The sequence below is a fragment of the Adiantum capillus-veneris genome, chromosome 27 (genome assembly GCF_014529385.1).
Source record: "Adiantum capillus-veneris isolate H3 chromosome 27, ASM1452938v2, whole genome shotgun sequence".
Classification (NCBI taxonomy): Eukaryota; Viridiplantae; Streptophyta; class Polypodiopsida; order Polypodiales; family Pteridaceae; genus Adiantum; species Adiantum capillus-veneris.
This window is the reverse complement of record NC_140957.1, coordinates 130,064,633-130,082,652: the sequence shown is the minus strand read 5'-3', so window position 1 is coordinate 130,082,652 and position 18,020 is coordinate 130,064,633. Positions and strand designations below refer to the sequence as shown.

Sequence of the window (18,020 nt, the reverse complement as noted above, 5' to 3'; positions counted from 1 at the left end):
TCATTTGTGCAAATGAAGAGTGCTCTTGCTCCATCTCCATCTTCTTCTTCTTCATCTCCTTGTGTGTGTGTGTATGCGAGAGAGAGAGAGAGAGAGAGAGAGAGAGAGAGAGAGAGAGAGAGAGAGAGAGAGAGAGAGAGAGAGAGAGCATTGCGGCGGCACGACGGCGGCGAGGCAGTTGAGCGCGGAGTAGCAGCGTCTCCCTCTTCTTCGCGGCGAGGAATCCTCCACGACAACAAGCGTAGGGCGGTGAATGACACACCATCGCCATCTCTAAGCTTACTAGTTTATGCTTGTTGTGTGCTTGGAGCCATTTGTGGCTCGCACACAGTGTATCGGCAAGTTCCTTGCATTGACACATGCGACATACGCGCACATTTTTGGCGCGGTTGCTGGGGAATGCCATACAGTAAGCTTGAATGGCACTCTGTGCTTCTTTTGTGGTGCAATTTCAATTGTAGGAAAGGTAGGGAAGGAAGGTGTGTGTGTTGAGAAGAAGGATTTTGTGTTGCTACTGTGTATTTCTTTGTTAAATGAAGTTTTGAAAGGTTACTGTGTTTTCTCTGTGCTAAGGTATTAGTATTAAGGTTGTTAGTTCTGTGTAATGTAAAGCACAATAAGTAGGAAGTAGATCTGTGAGAGCTAATGAAGTGTGTTAGTTTGTAACAATAGGTGGATTAGTTGTAAGTAGGTAGATAGAGTGTGTGTGCTCGTGCGTAGGCCGCAACGAACTTATCCTTAAATAAAATAATAAAAAAATATTTAAATAAAAAGGTAGGACCGAGATCAGAAATATCTCCCAGACCCAAGCCCAAGCTCACGCTTAGGCTCAGGCCTCAGTCGCCCTTTGAAATTACGTATTTTAGCCTCACACGTAGCTAAAAATCGATTTTTTGAGGACCAACAGAGCTTCAGCTGTCCGAACGTTGTGCTGTAAGCACACCGCAACCCTCTGAGTGATACGCTCGTTTCGAGCTATCACACACTTTAATTAAAAAATCAATCATTAAAAACGTAAAAAACATGAGCGAAAATGGACGCTTAAAAAAGTAAGCGGTTAACCTTCGAGGTTATTCGCCGACGCTTGTAGGGTGTCAAAGGCACATGCATCTACGCTCTGGTTGTGTGCTAGAGATGGAGCAACTAGAGAGAATTTTGACTTACACGAGTTTTCAATATCCACCTACTTTAGGTTCCGGGCCCTCCACGGGGACCCAAGGTAGTACAAACCAAGACCCGAACATAGCGGCTAGCGACTCTTCCTCTGACTACGAGATCATGGAGGGTTTCCCAATGCTTAATCTCGATAGCTCAATCCAAGACATGCATGCCATGGGCCCGCGGTTCGGGCTGAGCGTGCTTAGCCGCTTGAAGGAAACCTTTAGTAGAGCCACTCGCTCCGAACATGGAGCTAATGATGTAAATGAGGGGGGTGGGGAAGTAAATTCTCTATTCATGACCAACGTAGACCCTATGCTCTTAGAGAATGTGTATGTGAATACTTCATTCACTGCACCTCATGACTCTTCAGAGCTATTCCCCTTCGAGGTCATATTACCCGATGGTAGAAGCCTTGCCGAAGTGCAAGAGGTTGAGCGATATATCATTGTGGCTAGGGAAAAGGAAGTCGAGAGCTTACGCAAGGAGGAGCAATGAAGAGAGTTAAAAGTGAAAGCCCCTATGTCAATATCCTTGCTAGGAGAGCAATCGAGTGCTCCTGACTTAGCAACCGCTAAGGGCCAACCCCTAGAAAGCAACATTGCATCTAGCTCAAAGGACACCCCTAGCACCTCAATCCTAGATGCATCGTTTTTAAATGAGAACTAGGAGTACGAAATACAAACAAAAACTCTGACCGACCTATACATAGGTCACACCTATCACGTGGGTTGGTTAGATGTCCTACAATCCACAATGGGCGCTACTAGTATGGAGGATCAACAACAAAGAGTTTGTGAGGTCATCCATAGGGTCATTGAGTTAGAGAGACAGAACAAGGGGATCAGCATGCCTTCAACGGGTCTCATGAGATTCTTGGATACAGGGAAGGCTAAACAACGGATCTTATCGCAAATGGAGACTCCCTCGGTAAGTCCGATGGATCCTCCATATGTTGTTTCGCCAGGGGTCTTAGTGCAATCTGAGCCCACAAGTGATAGCTACACCTTTCCAAGTCTAGCTCATCTTTCCCTTGATGACACCATGGCTACCATGCCTACCCCAATGATGGGCATGCCAAGGAATACGCCATGGACCTCATTTGTTAGTAAAGCACCACTACATGGTAGCTCAATGCCTGCAATAGTACCTACAAGTGTGTACCAATCGCATGCACCTATGGGTCATCGCACTCATGTAGTCCCTATCCCTCCCATTGTTTCAACTACCTATGCTCCACAACCTCAACACCCAAGCTCTTATTTCCATGGGACTATACCGGCTAGCATTAGCATGTCACATCCAACGTCTGCTATGCCTAGGGTCACACATATGAACTTTGGACCGCCACATGGCACAATCCCGTACCAAATGTGAAACCCAAGGGCTTCCTATGTGCCAAGCCCAATGCCAATACCTACTCCACATGTAGTCTTTGAGCACCTCCACCCACGGTGCCTGCTCACTCAGGTGACTTGGCAACATTTGCTCAAGATATTGGTCGATCTATTGCTGAGAATATGCGTAACATGCCTGATAGAGAGCCTAGAAGTAAGGCAATACAAATAGCCAAGCTCACACAAAAATTTAGTGGAGACTGGGATGTGAGAAAGCATATTGAAGTGTTTGAAGAAATATGCGATTCTCTAGGGGAACACAATGACCTGCATAAGAGTAATGCCTTAAGCTTAACCTTAAGTGGAAAGGAAGGGGATTGGTACAGAACCCTAAGGACGGAAGAAAAAACGATTTACCCTACTCTTAGGAGACTATTCTTGAAGGAATACATACGAGAGGGAGTGCTTTGGGGTGTAGCCATTAACCTTGAATGAAGTTATCGAGGAGCCATCACAAAGTACACCTGTGGTACCAGTAAACGTACTCACACGATCGATGCTCCAAAAATAAAATTATATTCTTGAGGAAAGAGACACGGCATCAATTGCCCAATCTCAAAAAAAGAAGAAAACATGAAGGAAGAGATGGCAAAAAGCAGCGAAGCCAGACACCAGTTCAAAGACCAACATAGGGACTGGTGACGACCCCGTATATATGAACGACACTGAAGAAGATTCTGATTCAGGTGAAAACATAGAGACCAAAACAACCACTAAGATAGAAACCAACAAGGAAGATCTTCATGAGCCACAATGGCCAGGATCCAAGAAGAAGATAGGAACTTATCCAAACCCTATAGAGGATATTGAGCGAGTCAAGCAATTAAGGAGTTTGGTAGAAGATACCCAAAGGGATCTAGAACCAGCACCTAGGCAAATCCAGATTACAGACACAATGTTCCCTACGCAACAACAACCTCACCAAGTCCATAGACCCTTAGCCATACTTAGTGTCATCCAAGAATAAAGTGACTTAAAGTCATGGGAAAGTGGGCGTACTCACTTCTTGATGGAAAGAATGTTTACAGAGGGACTACATGATCCTATCGAAGAAATGGAGATCCCATCTTCCCCACGTCAAGGGACTGAAGTCCAAAAGGTGCCGTTAAACATTGCCAAATTGATGGATTTCATGTCTTCAGAAGTTAGAACCACCATCATGTCCAAACTATATAAAGACCCTGAGCTAGTCTCAACTCTTCAAGCCTTCCTCAATGGAGAACTAAAGTTTGGGCTACCACAATTTGCACAGATGGATGGAGCTGGGGAGATGCCAATAGAGGAGGAGCACTTAGATCCACAACCCAACTGAGATGAGAACCTTGTTATAGAAATACCTGTTAACAAGTTGGGACAATACTTTGAGGGTGATGAATCCAATGCGACCATACCAATCACTACCAAGGGATTAACTGTGAAGGGAATCCTTGATGGTGGCACTGGGGTTAGCATTGTGACTAAAAATTGATGGGAAACTATGGGAAGACCTCACCTTGCGACCACGACCATAGTAGTGAAGATGGCCAATGGGTCTATTGTTAAACCTATTGGGATGCTAGAAGATCTCAAGATCAAGGTCTTTGGACATAAAATAAGAAATACCTTCATTGTTATGGATTGCTCCAAACACACTATGGCCTCGGAGATGATCTTAGGACGTCCTTTCACGAGGGAAGCAAAAATGGTGCATGATTGGTCTAAACCATGTCTACTTGCAGTTCCAAGATTCTGTCATTTGAGTGGATCTTGTGACGGGTCGAGCACATCCTCTAGGAAACAAGTTTATAATTGATCATAGATCTGACACCACAGTTCACTCGGCCCCATTGCAGTATTGTTACACGTGTAACAATACTGCAAGATTCTGTCATTCGAGTGGATCTTGTCGACGGGTCGAGCGCATCCTCTAGGAAACAGGTTTATAATTGATCATAGATCTGACACCACAGTTCACTCGGTCCCATTGCAGTATTATTACACGTGTAAAGCGGACACTGATGTTGGGGAAGATTCTCCTTATATGAATGTACTACCTGGGATGACTGAGTCGGACAATGTGGATTGGGTCCACCTAGCAGCAACCATAGACACTTGGGGAAACAGGGGGACGACCTGGGTAACACCTGAGGGGGATGAAATGCCCGTACCCTTAAATATGCTAGAAGCACTACATATAGCTTCTGACAAGACTCATCCTAATATAACAAAAAAAAACAAGTGGGTCCCTAAAGCTTCTTTAGCAACCATAGTTAGTGCTAAAAAATAGAAGCCTTGTCCCACTCGCTCCAAGAAATGTAAGAAAACATTGCGGTGGATTCCCAAACGACTATTGGAAACCCAAGGCTACTATCAAGGAAATGATCAAATATGGGTGCCAAAACGTAGATTGTGTTCTTACTTGGCACTTGACCCATGTGAGCCTAATCCTATAGCTCCAAAACAAATCGATGATCGTGAAAAGAAAAAAATCACAGAATGCTACACACCTGCTCTAGAGCTAGTTTGGGTACCGAAGAAAGAACAATTTGTTCCACCTAGCTCCTCATATAATGCATCCATAGAGGTAAAAGCTTCTCCATAGCCTCCACCTACAATAGTGGACCTCCATAAAGCTACAAAGGAATCCACACCTCCCAGTGTTCAAGAATCACCTGATGAACCACTTTAAGTTCGATCTTGGGAGAGTACCTTACCACCCTTGCAACTCGACGAGGCACCTAAGGTAATAGAAAACTACTGGCAAAAACCCTCACCCATTACCAACTGGAACAATTGGTTTCAAAAGGTGACGAGCACATTTCAAACGGTATGATCTACCCAATGAAGGGGGGTGTGTTTGCTGACAGTCATCATTCACTCACTCTCCTCTCAACCTTCCTCCGTGACCTCTCAATCTCCAATCTTAGGGAATGTATATATAAAGTCTGATACTCACAAAAAAAAAACAAAAAATAATAAAGAGCAAGAGCAATTAGCAAACAAGTATGAATAATAAAAGTCAAAACATTGACCCAGACCTACACATTCACATCCGCTACACTGAAACAGAAACCTATGTCATCAAACACCTTTGATCCTCATCACTCGAGTGATGGAGGGTAGGTAGGATTAGTACAATAGGAGTGTTTCTGTTTTAGAGTTTAGTGATCAACAAAGTTATTTCTTTACACTGATGTGCCTCCTAGAGGTATTCTTTGTGTTTCCTAGTGTGTAGAGGAACGTGTTGCTGTGGTTAGGATTTGGACCTTCATGGAATCTTTCTCTTGTTCACACTTCAAATCAAGCGCGACCATCAATAGAAACATGTGTTTCTTATCCATTAGCATTGCCCCTTATCTTTTTGCATCCATGTTTGTCTGCTTTAATTGTGATTGATAGCATAATATTCAACACATTTGCTTAGTATCAAACATTAAATTCAATGTAATTTTTTGTCATAATCACTTGTCTAGGTTTAAAAATCAAGCAGTCTGACTAAGCTAGTTTGACCAAGCTAGGCATTAGAGATCTTCTCTTAATACCATGGGGAATGCCTTCCTAATAATCAATGGTGACTTAGGTTCTTAATCCGATTTAGGCAGCATTGTGTGAAATGTAGTAGGGCTTTCTAGTGGACTTAGTCCCTATTGACCTTTCGCTTAAGTATTATAAAGGGAGTTTACTAGTGTGATGAGCCTGGGGAGGGTAACAATGTTATATGACCCCCCAAAGTTACAAAATTAAAATGCTGAAAATGAAAAATAAATAAATCAAAGTGCCATAATGTAAAATCTTAAGCTGGAAGAGAAATCTCAGCTTGATTGGGTACTTCACTCACATGTATCGCCTATGGTACTAGAGCCCTAGAGGTTCCCAATGTGGGTGCTTTTCTTTGAAAAGCAAAAAACCAAAGGCATACAAAATAAGCACACACATCAAAATTGAATCACTGTGAAAAGACTCTGGGGGGTCAAAAAAAAGGAAAAAGTCAGGCGATGATTTCATGAGAAATTCCTTTTATCGTAGCTTAACTACAAGGTCTTCTAGGTATAGCCTCTAGTCAGCCCTCGGGCATGAAATACTTGGCTCTCGCGATTAAACAACTTAATTGACCAGAGAAATTTGAGAAGCTTGCCCATGGTATTAATAGTCGATCTTTAGTGCCTTTTGACCGTTAAATTAGCGACCCAAGACTTGTTTAATCTTTTAACCTTTACAACTGTTTATGCGTTTGATTATATTGCAAATTAATGTTTATTGCTGACAAATGGTTTAAAATTCTGTTACCAATCAAATTGTTTGCCTACAACTGCATATGCTTTTTGATTGTTTACGAGAATGTAATTACTGTGCCAATCTTGTTTGATTTTGCAGTGACTGAAGAAGGCTAAGGACATTCATATCAAATGCTCTTCCACCTCGACGAACGAGCTTCAACTCAATAGCTTCCGAGGACGGAATCTACATCAGGAAGGGGGGCATGTTAACCCTCATGCACATTCCTATCACCTACAACGGACGTCGTATTATTTATTTGGTAGAGTCAGGTACCGGGCTTGTCGGTCCATTAGGAAAAGGGTAAGAGTGATCGCTGATGAGAGGCGCACTCTAACTGGAACATTCAAGGGATTAGTTGGCTAAGCATGGACGCCCAAGTGTGAATGGGGCGAGCTCATATAAAAGTCAACTAAACCTAAAATTCACTCATTCTCTCATTTGTGCAATTGAAGAGTGCTCTTGCTCCATCTCCATCTTCTTCTTCTTCATCTCCTTGTGTGTGTGTGTATGCGAGTGCGAGAGAGAGAGAGAGAGAGAGAGAGAGAGAGAGAGAGAGAGAGAGAGAGAGAGAGAGAGAGAGAGAGAGAGAGAGAGCATTGCGGCGGCATGACGGCGGCCAGGAGGTTGAGTGCGGCGTAGAGGCGTCTCCCTCTTCTTCGCGGCGAGGAATCCTCCACGACAGCAAGCGTAGAGCCGTGAGTGACACACCATCGCCATCTTTGAACTTACTAGTTTAGGCTTGTTGTGTGCTTGGAGCCATTTGTGGCTCGCACACAGTGTATCGGCAAGTTCCTTGCATTGACACGTGCGACATACGCGCACATCAGTCATGGTGAAAGACTAGACTTGATGTATAAAATGCCCAAATTGAGTAGAAATTGGAGGGAATTTGGTTGTGAGTTATAGCACATACTGTGATGAATTGTCCGAAGACCTATCATGCAAAAATTTACAACCGAAGAAATTTGCACAAAAGGACGAAATTGCATGTACAATACTTGTAGTAGTGGAAACAAAGTCCGAAATGAGCCCGAATCAAAATTTTGAGCACACCAAGATCTACAAGATCTCCCAAAGTATTTATCGACTAGCTGATGCTCACCAAAGGTCACCTAAACTGGAGAAAATGAGCAAGGGGGTGCTCACTTTTGGAGTTATGCACACATAGCTAGGAGATGGTGAAGAAGCTCAAGGCTCATGAAATGAGTGTATTACTAATGTGAAAATACAGATAAGATAGACATACAATGATGGGTGCATATACAAAGCACGGGAAAAAAAAACCTTCTAATGAGGGAAAAAAGTGTCTTGGTAGTCCTAAGTGTGGTCACACACATCACTACCATATACATGGCACCACCTACACCATATTTGGCATACATGTCGGCGAAAATATTGGCAAGCACGACATCTTTATTCAATAATCCTTGACTAACAATCTCATCTTGACTTTGTTTGTGTGTGTGTTGACTTCTTGCATAATCCCTATGCCTTCAAAGTCTAGCCTAACAACATTTGAAAAGATGCCCCCATTGAACATACCTTGCAATCAATGGAGTTCAAGAGACACATTCCTAGTTGAGATCTTGCACAAAAACATTGTGCATCAAAATTACAGAACATTTGACAATCATATCAAAAGCATTGTAACATGTCTTGCAACCAATCCACTCGAAGAGACTGAATGCCAACCAAGGCAATATTGTCATATAAGCAAAATAGGAAACCTTATATTGGCACAACTTGCACCAAGTTATCAAGTTATATGTGACCAATCAATCCATGCCCCATATATCAAAGACATCGCTCAATTGACAATATTGACAAAATGATCCTCATTACATTTCATGTTCACAAAAAAATCCAGCAAAAGGCTTAATGGGAAAATGAGACATTACTTTTAACAAGAGAGTGGCTAGTCTATAATGGGAGCACAAATTAGTTGTAGTTCCACTAATGTATTTGAACCCTAATCTGCAGCAGCAGGCGTAGTCTACATTAATGTAGACAACCTTATTTCACCTTGCAGAAGCAGCTACTACACTCCTAAGTACATGTGATCTCAACCATTGTACATGTGCCCGCATAGAATATCTACTTGATTTGTTGTGATTGACTACTGAAAATACAACTATACTTGCTTTTTATGTTGGTATGAGAGCAACTCTCACACACGATCCTGGATCAAAGCTTCCAAACGACGTAGTTACGTGCCCCGCATAACAATTGTGTCACACAAGTGCTTGATGTGCCAACAGGCATTCATGGTTTATAATGCACTGGTGTGTCAAATTTTTGAGCCTAAGTGCAACCTTTTTCTAGGTCACATGAGCATAACAACACCACCATGTTCTCCTGCTCTAAGTCACCATCAACGTTTGCAACATGTTTCTCTCTAATTATGTGTCGATTGTCAACAACGACAAGCTCCAACTACCAGCCAAGTTTGAGTAGGCGCTCCAATTGTTGAAATTTTGCAAATTGGACAAATGAGTGTAATGATTGTGCAATATCCACACAAACTTCTGCCTTCGGTCGTAGCGAGCAACACCTCCTTCGCTTGAAGCTATCATTGCTTTTCGTTAACAAAATAGATTATCTCTCAAGCTTTGTGCTCCTTTTAATAGCCTTTTTGGCAATTTTTATTGTTTCCATGTGGAAAATCATAGTGCCAGCATTTTCCAAAACAGTCTTAGAAAATCATGGTAACCATATTGATGGCTAAATGAACTGATGATAAGTATGGTGATATAGAAGCTCATGATTATGCTCAACCTAGGGAGTCGATATGGGACAAAGGTGAAAAATGCCTAAGGGATTGTAGACTCAAAGCCATATAAAAATGGGAGTCAAGATGGTAAGGGGAGGTTAAGGAGAAGGAAATAGTATATAATGTAATTAGTGAGAAACTTTTGACCCAATAAGTCGACTTTTGAGGTCGTTGAAGAGTGAAACCAGCTTCGTCTAAATGGTCGCCCCGGCGTGCCGCCTTGCCTTACGCGCATCTGCGTCCATGCTTTGAGCTACACACACATCACACACGAGCCCCGCTTCTTCTTCTTGTCTCTCTCGGCGCCCTCCTCCTTCTCTCTCTCTCTCTCTCTCTCTCTCTCTCTCTCTACACACACACACACACACACACACACACACACACACGTAGCGCTGCATATGAGATGAGACTTGTGGGGATGCCTTGCGTGTTCTTGCAACAGAGAATTGTCCTTTAACTCAATTAATTCTTGCACTAAACCACCTAAAGATCTCTCTCTCTCTCTCTCTCTCTCTCTCTCTCTCGATGTGCATAGAGCTGTTTGGATCCATCAATGATGGCCAGGTTCATGAGCTGGAGGCCACGGCCACCAGTCCTTACTAAAAAGTTCAAAGTGACTCTCAAAGTGCAGAGCTTGGAAGGCCTCAATTCTGTGAAAGACGGGAATGGACAAGATGTCACAATGATGATGATGATGATCGAAGTGAAGTGGTGCGGACCAAAGGCGCTCCCACAATGCTACCAACTCGGACGAAGCGGCCAGAAGACAGCCCGTACAAGTGAGAAAGGGCTGGAGCAAGGCTGCATCATCAACTGGCAACAGGAATTCGAGCACCTCTGCATTCTCACCATGGCCACCAACCAGCAAACCAGCCACTACTTGCCATTCCATATCCATTTCACCATCATTCAGGTCAGAAACGCTTTTGAACCATGCCCACACATATGGATTCTTCACTGATCAAAGTTTTTTACACCCTGCAATGTATGGATAAGAAAGCAAAATGTGTGTTCATGTGCATCATATTGACATTGCATTGCAACACCACAAAACACATATAACTGTGAGAGGCAACAACAATCAGGCCAAGCATCACACATCAAGAGAAGGGAAATTCTTGTTACGTGCATCCATCAGCAAAGAAAAACCTATCGATTAGTCAGCTACTGGTATTACCGGTGTCAGAATAACCCGCACATGATTGTATTGACTGCGTGAACATTCTTCCTTGTTGTGCAGCTAGAAACCAAAGCGAAAACAACAGTTTTTGGCACTGCTTCCATAAATCTGGGGCAGTTGGCTCCTTCAACACAAGCCGAGAAGATGGAGCATTCCGTGAAACTTGATGTTACAAGTGCAGAGGGGCAACATGAACAAGTAGCTATCCTTGTGGTGAGTGCCCCACAATGTGCCGCTGTATTGACATCAGCACCTGCTTAAATTGGTTGATTTTCATTGAACCTCCCAGTTCATGGCACGAACCTGAACAAATCATGGATTCTCATTGGACAAAAAATTTGTCTCACAGTTTGTATCGTATCCCTGGGATCTTATGTGTATGTATGTGTAGCCCCTTTGTCTTTGTCATGCACACACACATGCCATGCCAGAACCAGCCTCCCCACTACCAACTTTGTTCCTTGTTGTAGGTAACCGTTTGCTTCTCTGAAGATCAGGCTCCAGAAAAGAGTCTCAATTTGGATTGCACTAGGCATTCGACGTTGTCTTGTCTTGGCCGGGCCCTCTTGTGCGATCAGCAGATCCGTGGCATATGTGAGAAGAAGGCCAAGCGCATGCGTAAAATGGTTTCCTTTAGTGCGAGAAAAACCTCTGGAGAGCCGGAGTACTCTGTTTGCAGCGGTGTCGAAGAAGCGTCAGATATTGATTCAGTGGCTGGTTCAGAAGGACAGAAAGTGAGAGATGAAGAGAACAAACACTTGCACAGCTATGGATCCTTGACGGTTGTGAACCTGGTTGTCGAGGGAGCACTTGCTTCCCTCACAGAAGTCAGGGAAGACCCCTCAATAACACCCACCAAGGCCTCTAGAGGAGCTTTTATCGACAAAGTTTCTGCTTCTGAATCCGATCAAAGCATTCACATGCGGCAGCTTCTTTCATGGAAAAGAAGGCGGAGAATCAGCTCTCTCTCAGAGCGTGGGGAACCTCTATTGCGGAAAGCACATAGTGATACTGGTGGGGATGATGTTGATCTGGTCAGGCAATTGTCCCTGACTTACACACATGATCAGGTATGATTGATTTTAACATGGAGCATCATGTGCTTTCTTTCAGACATGAGAGGTGTGCACAACACACACACACACACACACACACACACACACACACACACACACACACACACACACACACACACACACACACACACACAGTCTTTCAGCAATTCACATTGCACATGCTAGTTCCCGAGCTCAACACTTTTGGCGGCCACAATGCTGCTTTAATGAAAATTCCACAAAGTAATGAGATCACAAAGAAAATGTACAAGTGTCATGGAGGAGCACACCTACCCCACGCCGACCTATAGTTGCAGCAATGGGATGTGCAAGAAGAAACACAGTCCCCAAAATTGGCAGATGTCGATGCATGTGTTGTCTCCGATGCCTGTATATATATATATATATATATATATTTTACGGAGGGGGTCAAGTGACTATACAAATACCGTAGAAAGGGGGGTACCTGACTGCTTTAGCATTTATAGATAGGGGGGTTTCCCTGTATGGTTGCACGCAGGTGACATCTCCCCATAAGTGAGTCTTTGCAGATGCATCATAGCCAGAACTATCTTTTCTTACTTGTCTTAGAACCAAAGCCTTCACCCTTCCAAACCCTATCTTATTTGTAAGATGTTTCTTTTTGGGTTGAGACAATCTTCTTCTTCTCTAACCAAAGTTAGAATGTTGCAGGGCCGAGACGCTGACTGTGCCCTGCTTTCCTCAGCAGCTATGTCGGAATGCCTTGACTGTGGAGAATTGCAATTTAGTGTTGGATGCTGGGAAAAACGAGAGCTCGTCAGCCGAGTTGGCCACATGAAGCTATCAACCAAAGTGTTTTTTGCCTCAATTGACCAGAGAAGCGAACGGGCTGGAGGAGAAAGTGCGTGCACTGCCCTAGTAGTTGTCATTGCTGATTGGTTGCACCAACATCCTGACTTGGTGCCCATTCGTGCAGAATTTGACACTCTCATCAGACAAGGCTCTGCTGAGTGGAGGACTCTCTGCGCTGACGAAGTTTATATGAAAAAGTTTCCGGATCAACATTTCGATCTCGACAGTGTTCTAGAGGCAAAAATTCGGCCTTTGGGGATTGTGGAGGGGGGTACATCTGTGGGTTTTTTCAAGCCAGAAATAGAGAATAGTATATTTGATTTCTTACATGGAGCTGTGTTATTTGATGACATTTGGGAGGCATCCATTGTCGAAGCAGAAGAGTCGCAGTTGTTGAAGGCAGGTGAGACCTTTGAGCCAGCAGTGTACATAGTGAGCTGGAATGATCACTTCTTTCTTCTGAAGGTGGACAAAGAAGCTTACTACATAATTGACACTCTCGGAGAAAGGCTTTTCGAGGGCTGCAAGCAAGCTTACATGATCTGCTTCGACAAAGAGACAAAGCTTACCCATCAACATAGAGCAGAGCAGGAGTTTGAAGGGACAAAAAAACCACAAAAGGCCACATCTTCTCTACAAATTGATCCCAAAAATGGCACTGATCTTCCGACTTCAACTAACCGACCCAATGAATCACCCGGCTCAGCTCATCAACAACAGCTACATAAAACAGCCCAGGATGATGGGCTCTCTTCACACTTAGAGGAGAATAGTGAGATAGAATACACAGGTAGAGATGCCTGCAAAGAATTCATCAAAGGTTTTTTCGCTGCTCTTGCTTTGAAACAGCTGCATAAGGATATCGAAAAAGGACTACTAGGCACAAGCCCACTACACAAAAGGCTTCAAATCGAATTTCACCGCACACGACACAAGGGGATGAGCTCCACTGTGCAACATTCATCACCTCCAAATGTGGAGGAGAAAAGCCCTTAAATTTGGGAATGTAACATAGCAACACATTTAGAGAATTTCACACTCAAGTTCAGGAGAAACTCCTCTCTATTCAGTTTTACAAAATTTCCTGATTTAAGACAGCATAAAGAAGAAAAATGCAGAAAAAATGTGTTTTGCATTGTCGATAAGTACAAAAAACACTCGCTTATGAGGATTTTGACACTGGCCAGACATGGTCGTGTAATCATTATGGCAATAACAAATCATTCAAGGAGCAGTATTGATAAAGTCAACAACCTTTACCACTTTTTTGGTTCTTTGTTCTGGCTTCAAAACAGGCAAAATTTTTGTAGGTACAAAGGCACCTCACATGTATAAAGGTTAGGTTTCAGGGAGAAATGTGTATCATCAAAAGACAATCTTCATAAAAATTGAACATCAAGTCTAGTCCCAGAGTCATTGCCTTTGGGATTGCATGCAGGCAAAGCAATCACGACTAATTATGGCTCAGCATTGTATGCCTTATGCTTGCTCTCTACTGGATACGATTTTTGCTCGAGCAATGATAGAGTCACCATTCTCTAGCCTTGCAGAGGGGCCGCCTATCCGTAGAAGAGCAGGCAAAGACAATGCATGCTAAGCCATAATTGCTTCGCCTGCACGCAGTCCCAGAGGCAATGACTCAGCATTGGCGAATTAATCATGGCTCACCATCGTAGGCCTTTTGCATGCTCTTCTACCAAATACGATTTATGCTTGGGAGCATTGATATGGTTGACGTTCTCTGGCCCTACAAAGGGGCAGCCTATCCGGTGTTCTCTCGCGGAAACTTTTACATGCAGGCATATCACCCTTTGGCTCCTCTGAACAGAAGTGGCGTCCACTGCAATATTTAGGTGAGAGCTATGGCTCGAGCTGATGCACACCATGTGGGGTTAGTAAGACTGGCTCTCATGGGGCAACTCTGACAGCATGCTGGGCCTTCATCAATCTTCTGGGCCCTGGCAAGGAGGGCACTTCTTCACAACGGAACGCGGCTCTGTTTGTTGCTGGCACGGCAAGCCGCTAGTTGGCTGGCCCATTCCCCCCTCCAATTGTATGAGATAGGCCCATGAGGTTTTAGTATATAAGAGCACATTCGCACGCTGCTGTAGCAGCGTTTTGAGTGACGACATCGAAAATTGGCAGAGTTAGGATTAAGCAGGCTTCGTTTGTGCTACAGGACAAAGGAAGACGACGCTATCTGAACGCTGCCGCTACTTGCGTGCGAATCCTAGCTATAGAGACAAGAACGAACTAGTTTGCCTTTACTTTAAAATTTATTTCCCAACTAAGCGGTGAAAGTAATATTAACAGAAGAAAGGAGTCAAAATTACAATTGAGTACCATGGGCAATGTTAGAAAAAAACCTGGGTCCAATGTATTTTAACCGGCTGAAATCCTAAAATCCTTGCTTGATTTTGAGCTTGCCTTGAAGAAAACCGGGAAGTTTTCACAAATTTTAGTGTAATTACGGGCAAAAGCTTTAATTTTGACCTAAAAACCGGGAGAATTTCAAGCTTGCCCTTATTTTCTTCATTTAGGAAAAATGCATTTTCTAGCCTTGAGGTCCATGGGATACCTGCAGACCATGACCTAACCCGGGACCATAACCATTCCAGGGAGACTCTCCCTTTACAAAACCAACTCATTACATTAGTTTGACTTTGACTAACAACTATATCTGATCATATACAACCCGACCATATACATCCTTTCATCTTAGTCTTTACTCTTTCAGAGAGTCGATCATTCCTTGTATCTTTTCCATGAAGCTACCGGCTTTGGAAATGACCTCGAATGCCGCCAGGGAGGATTCCAGATTAGCAGCAACCAGCATGTTTCTGATTTTCGTTAACTTTCTCTTATTGATGGGGAGTTCCAGATCCTCAACCTCCATTGCATGGTGTGCTTTTTCTGTGTCTTTAATAATCCAGTTCCTCAGATAGTAGAGACTGGCTTCGTTGATTTTAGTTTTGAACACCTGTAGATTGAAATCCACACACCGCGCTTTCAGGCTTGGAGCCTGGTAAGCCACATTAAACACATGACTGTTTCTCAATTTCTAGATAATCCATAAAAATTTAGCCCTAGTTCGGTTCCAATAGCAGGACAAAATACCTGTAGAGTCGTCTAGTAGAAGTTGCCTCCAAGAGACTTTTTTTTTGAGAACATAATTTATAGGGGACAAAATAATAGCAAATTGCGGACAACTCAAAAAAAAATGAAATATAGACTCCACTTCTACATTGCATCTGAGACAGATCCCCGTGGATATCACTGCGTTGAGACTTTTCTCCCCTGTCCACATTCCTTTGTGGAGTATAAGCCAAAGGAGGACCGATTTCTTGGGTTGAATTGACGTGTCCCACAGCTTCTTAAATTTGAACATACATTGCTTCCTGTCCAGGTTGACTACTCAATGTGCTGTGCGGTGAGGGAGTGATGTCGCCGAGATTCAATTGCAGGTGTTGGAGTTTGAACCCACATTTCCATACAAAGGCACTGAGCGGTGAAGGAGTACGAGCGGAAGTGTGACGCAAGAGAGAGTGCAAGAAGAAGAGCACGACGATATGGTGAACTCGCTCTACTGTGATGTGTAGAGCATAGTGAGTTCTTATTAGGTTTTTACAAAACAATATATGTACATACCTGGCGGCCCGCCCACTTACCTGGGCGACCACATTGGGCTTTATACCCCAACAACCTCCCACTTAAAGTCCAATGTGGTACTTTAAGTGTGAGAGAAGCTACTATACAAGCTAATATACAAGAGATGTAGAGAAGTGATGTACTACCCTACACCTAACTGCTTGCGAAAATGCGCAAAGCTCTCTGAGGGAAGTCCTTTTGTAAGTAGATCAGAAGGATTTTTTGTGGTGTGAACTTTGACAAGCTGAAGTTGCTTATCCTCGAGCATTTCCCTGATGAAATGATACTTCACATCCACATGCTTTGTCTTTGAGTGATAAACTGGATTGCGAGCCAATTGTATAGCACTTTGACTATCACAATATAACACATGCATTTCTTCTTTGATTCCCAAATCTGTTACTAGTAGATTAAGCCAAATTGATTCTTTGCATGCCTCTGATGCTGCAACATATTCAGCCTCTGTAGTAGACTGAGTAACACAATCTTGTAATCTAGAACGCCATGATACTGCTCCACCAGCCAATGTAAAGACATACCCTGACGTAGACCTTCGGTTGTCTAAGTCACCTGCATAATCTGAGTCTGTAAAACCCTTTACACTTAGCTCCTGACTCCCATAGCATATGCGCATACTCATTGTAGCTTTCAGGTATCTTAATATTCCTTTCACTGCCTCCCAATGTTTCTTGCCTGGGTTTGACATGTATCGACTTACTACTCCCACTGCAAATGCAATGTCTGGGCGAGTAGCAATCATTGCATACATCAAACTACCCACTGCAGACGCATATGGAATCTTATCCATTTCAGCCTGTTCTTCCTCAGACACAGGACAATCTTGTTTGCTAAGTTTCACATATGGTGGCAATGGGACACTCAATGCCTTTCCCTTCTCCATATTGAAACGTTGCAAAACCTTGTCAATATACTCTGTTTGATATAACCAAATCAACTTCTTTGATCTGTCTCTCTCAATGCACATACCAAGTATATGACTTGCCTCACCCATGTCTTTCATGTCAAACGATTTTGCCATCTTTGACTTGAAAGCTGAAATTTCTTCCAAGTGCTTGCCAGCAATCAACATGTCATCCACATACAAAATAAGGATCAGCCAACTACCATCCTTAGCCTTCTTTGTATATAGACAGTGATCGAACTCACTACGTTTGTAGCCTTGAGAAAGCATAAACTTGTGGAATTTATGGTACCATGCCCTCGGTGATTGTTTTAAGCCATAAAGACTCTTTAACAACTGGCATACCCAATCTTCCTTGCCTTTCTCAACAAACCCTTCTGGTTGCTGCATGTAAATTTCCACATCTAAATCACCATGCAAGAACGCTGCCTTGACATCCATTTGGTGCAACACCAAATCTAATATGGCAACCAATGCAAGAAAGCATCTCAATGTAGTCATCTTGACCACCGGAGAGAAGACTTCATCAAAGTCAATGCCTTGTTCTTGCTTAAAGCCCTTGGCAACAAGCCTTGCTTTGTACTTTGGCTGACTATCATGAGCGGTGATCTTATACCTGTAAACCCATTTACAAGGTAGAGCTTTTTTGCCCTATGGTAATTTAACTAGCTTCCATGTCTGGTTTTTATGCATAGCTGTCATCTCTGACTGCATGGCCAATTGCCAATTCCCGGAGTCCTTCATTTGCACTGCTTCCTTGTAACATGAAGGCTCATTGCAATTAGTCAACATGACATAG

At 43.2% G+C, this 18,020-nt stretch overlaps 1 protein-coding gene and 1 pseudogene across 2 annotated transcripts; one reads left to right on the top strand and one right to left on the bottom strand.

Moving 5' to 3' along the window:
• Window positions 1-9,773: 9,773 nt before the first annotated feature.
• On the top strand, window positions 9,774-13,923 carry LOC147422758 (uncharacterized). Of its 2 annotated transcripts, XM_086503459.1 has the most exons (5): window positions 9,774-10,495; window positions 10,823-10,975; window positions 11,233-11,832; window positions 12,511-12,700; window positions 12,776-13,923. In XM_086503459.1, the coding sequence occupies exons 1-5, from the start codon at window positions 10,136-10,138 to the stop codon at window positions 13,645-13,647; spliced, it is 2,175 nt and encodes a 724-aa protein (XP_086359585.1). In that variant the 5' UTR covers window positions 9,774-10,135; the 3' UTR covers window positions 13,648-13,923. The 2 variants fall into 2 exon arrangements, with proteins under 2 accessions (XP_086359585.1, XP_086359584.1); XM_086503458.1 differs by having other exon boundaries at window positions 9,775-10,495; window positions 12,511-13,920.
• A 1,453-nt stretch (window positions 13,924-15,376) lies between these two features.
• LOC147422757 (uncharacterized) lies at window positions 15,377-15,958 on the bottom strand (annotated as a pseudogene).
• Window positions 15,959-18,020: the final 2,062 nt, after the last annotated feature.